Here is a 2,979-nt window from a genome sequence, read left to right as displayed (position 1 = left end):
CTACGGTGACGTAACGCAAACCTTAAGCCGGCTTAAATAGTGGACGCAAGCTGCCGAAAGCCACGCCGTTTCCATATTCATCTCTTCGAGGAAACGGTCGAAAAAACTGAAGCGCTACCGGCTATCCCGGTACCCAAAAAAGTTGCATTTGGGTTGAATTTGGGTTCATTTCACAATTCACAGGCAAGGCAACCGCAGTAGCAGTCACCTAACCCCAGTCAGATTCTAACCCACCTTGGTTTATTTAAAGACACAAACTCACTTCTAACCAGGCCTGTGAACTTGTTCACCCATCTCTTCTTCTCCTCACTCTCATTCTTTTCCCATTTCCATTTCCATTTCCATTTCCCCTTCTCTGCTGATGTAGATAGAGAATAAAAAGCGACCAGTGTGTTTTGCAGTGAGAAACAAAGAGATTGGTCATTCTCTTCAGTGGCTTGCTTTTGTTCTTTGTGTTGATGGGTGAAGAGGGGGAAGAGGTGTCAAGAGACAAGAAGGAACTACCCATGGGAGTTAATGGACATGAGTGCTTCTATAGTACTACTACTTCCTCTGCTAATTGGCGCTCTTTAAGACACCCCAATTCCTATTCAATGCCTCCTTTTAAGTGAAAACAACACTAAACAAAAAACACACTCCTTCTCACTGCTTTTCTTCCTGAGATCTTAATTCACATTCACAAACAATAAAGGGATCAATTTTAACTTCCTTCATCTAATAAGATCCGTTCTTTTTCACTCATGAAGAGACTTGCCAGCTCCGATTCTCTCGGTGCTCTCATCACGATTTGTCCTCCAACAGGTTAATTCAATTCAAACTTTGTTTCTATGTTTTAAATTTCAGACAGATCCATCATGCATGTTTGTTCTTTGTCTTGTCTCAACTCTCAACTCTCAAGTCTCAACCTTTTTTGTTGCCACTTACTCAAACCTTTCTATTTTACCTTATCTTTGATTCCGTCCTTTTTTTTTTTTTTTTCCCTTTCTATATTGCATTACAACTCATCACGTTCAATTATGCTTTGTGCTTTTGTTCCAAGAGACAAGAATAGTCACACTAACCATTATTATGTCTGGTTTGCGTAGACGAACATAGTCCGAGGAACAACCACGTGTATGGCAGGGAGTTTCAGTCCATGCTTGAAGGACTCGACGAAGAAGGGTGCGTGGAGGAACCAGGGCACCACGCTGAGAAGAAACGAAGACTAAGCGTGGATCAGGTTAAGGCCTTGGAGAAGAACTTCGAAGTAGAGAACAAACTCGAACCTGACAGAAAAGTTAAGCTGGCGCAAGAGCTTGGCTTGCAACCACGACAAGTAGCGGTTTGGTTCCAAAACCGTCGTGCCAGGTGGAAAACAAAGCAATTGGAAAGAGACTATGGAGTTCTCAAAGCCAAATATGAAACGCTTAAACTTAGCTTCGACACCCTCCAACAAGACAACGAAGCGTTACTCAAAGAGGTACAGTTTTATAATCCAAGGGAAAAAAAAAAAGAAAAAAAAAAGTGATTTTTATCATGTATTTGAGGATGGGTTATTGAATGGTGAATTCCCTTTTGTGTTGGCAGATTAAGGAGTTGAAATCGAGGGGGGAGGGGGAGAACACCGAAAGCGATGGTTCGGTGAAGGAAGAGATGGTAACTGTGGCGTTTTGTGAAACCCCCATTCCTGGATCGGAGACGAAGGAGTTGAGTAATGAGTGTTTGAATAAGAGTGAAGGTTCGGTTTTGAAAGACGGTTCTTCGGAAAGCGACTCTAGCGCGATCCTGAACGATGAGAACAACAATTCGTCATGCGGGGTTCTGCAAAGTGAGAGCCTGATGAACTGCTTCCAGTTTCAGAAGCAGTACGTGAAGATGGAGGATGAGGATGAGGAGCAGAATTTTCTGAGTGCGGACGAGGCGTGCAATTTCTTCGCGGATGAACAAGCGCCAACGCTGCAGTGGTACTGTTCAGAAGAGTGGAGTTAAGGCCTAAGGGTAATAACGTGTATTGCAGTGTACAGTAATGGAGAGGTTTGTAAAAAAAGTGAAAGCCAAGTTGAAGAATTTGATAGAGAAGGAGGGGCTGGAAGAAGAAGAAGAAGAAGAAGAAGAAGGGTAATAACTAATAATAATGATGAATGTGAATCTCTGGGCCGTGCGGGGTAATTTATGAATAATGATTAGGTCGTAATGAAATTAAATCTTTCATGTAAAACTCCAATTCACCCATGCTTTCATCATCACTTTTATCGCCTTCTATTTTTCTACACTCTACACTCTACACTTGATTAATTTCTCTTTTCCAAACTTTAAAAACTCTTAAATCTTCTCTAACTATTCAAATTAGAGATTCATTAGTCCCTATAAATATACACAAGCTTGTTTTTAGTTTCTCTTTATAAAATCGTTGATTTCGAGTGCTCCATTTAAAAAACAGTCACATTAAACTCTATTCACTTACTCCGTTAAAACAACTAATGATACTACAATGCCAAGACATCTTGGGTGACGTAACATCCACATTTTTTTTCATGTGACAGACGCTTTTTTTTATCCGTAAAATAAATTTCAAAGTCTAACTTTAGTCTCTATACAATTTAAAGTTTACGTTTAGTATATCTATAACTTTTGAAAGTTTGATTTTAGTTGTCATAAAATTCAAACTTTCATTTTAATTCATGTAAAATTCGAAGTTTAATTTTTGTACTTAACTTAATAGCTTATTTTAGTCGTTTTTTTTTTATTTTTGATTTTTTCTTCATTTGTTTTCACATTTATCAAACATACATAATTATACAATATTGTTCAAAATGTAAAATTCATTTCAATTGAAATTCAATTACTAGACAGATGCAATCAACCCTCAAAATCAATTATATATATGTATAAAAAAAATCGTTGCTTTTGTATTGTTAACATCGATTGTTATGACACTTGTTATAGTGAAATGCTATCGACACAATTTGTAACACTTTTTTTTAGTTTTTTTAATTAATT

General features: G+C 38.0%; 1 protein-coding gene across 1 annotated transcript; it reads left to right on the top strand.

The window, feature by feature from the left end:
• The first annotated feature begins 270 nt into the window (after positions 1-270).
• On the top strand, positions 271-2,225 carry LOC109813517 (homeobox-leucine zipper protein ATHB-6). Its single transcript, XM_020377713.3, has 3 exons — positions 271-801; positions 1,086-1,459; positions 1,567-2,225. The coding sequence occupies exons 1-3, from the start codon at positions 741-743 to the stop codon at positions 1,966-1,968; spliced, it is 837 nt and encodes a 278-aa protein (XP_020233302.1). The 5' UTR covers positions 271-740; the 3' UTR covers positions 1,969-2,225.
• Positions 2,226-2,979: the final 754 nt, after the last annotated feature.

This window comes from Cajanus cajan, chromosome 2, assembly GCF_000230855.2.
Source record: "Cajanus cajan strain Asha chromosome 2, NIPB_CcT2T_4, whole genome shotgun sequence".
Lineage (NCBI taxonomy): Eukaryota > Viridiplantae > Streptophyta > Magnoliopsida > Fabales > Fabaceae > Cajanus > Cajanus cajan.
Note: the sequence above shows the minus strand (reverse complement) of the source record. Positions and strands in the feature narration are given on the sequence as shown.

Bases quoted from the DNA above. Each gene is read 5' to 3' on its own strand.
- LOC109813517 (XM_020377713.3), top strand. From the start codon at position 741: ATGAAGAGACTTGCCAGCTCCGATTCTCTCGGTGCTCTCATCACGATT. The intron at 802-1,085 runs GTTAATTCAATT...TGGTTTGCGTAG, and splicing joins CACGATTTGTCCTCCAACAG to ACGAACATAGTCCGAGGAAC. The intron at 1,460-1,566 runs GTACAGTTTTAT...TTGTGTTGGCAG, and splicing joins ACGAAGCGTTACTCAAAGAG to ATTAAGGAGTTGAAATCGAG.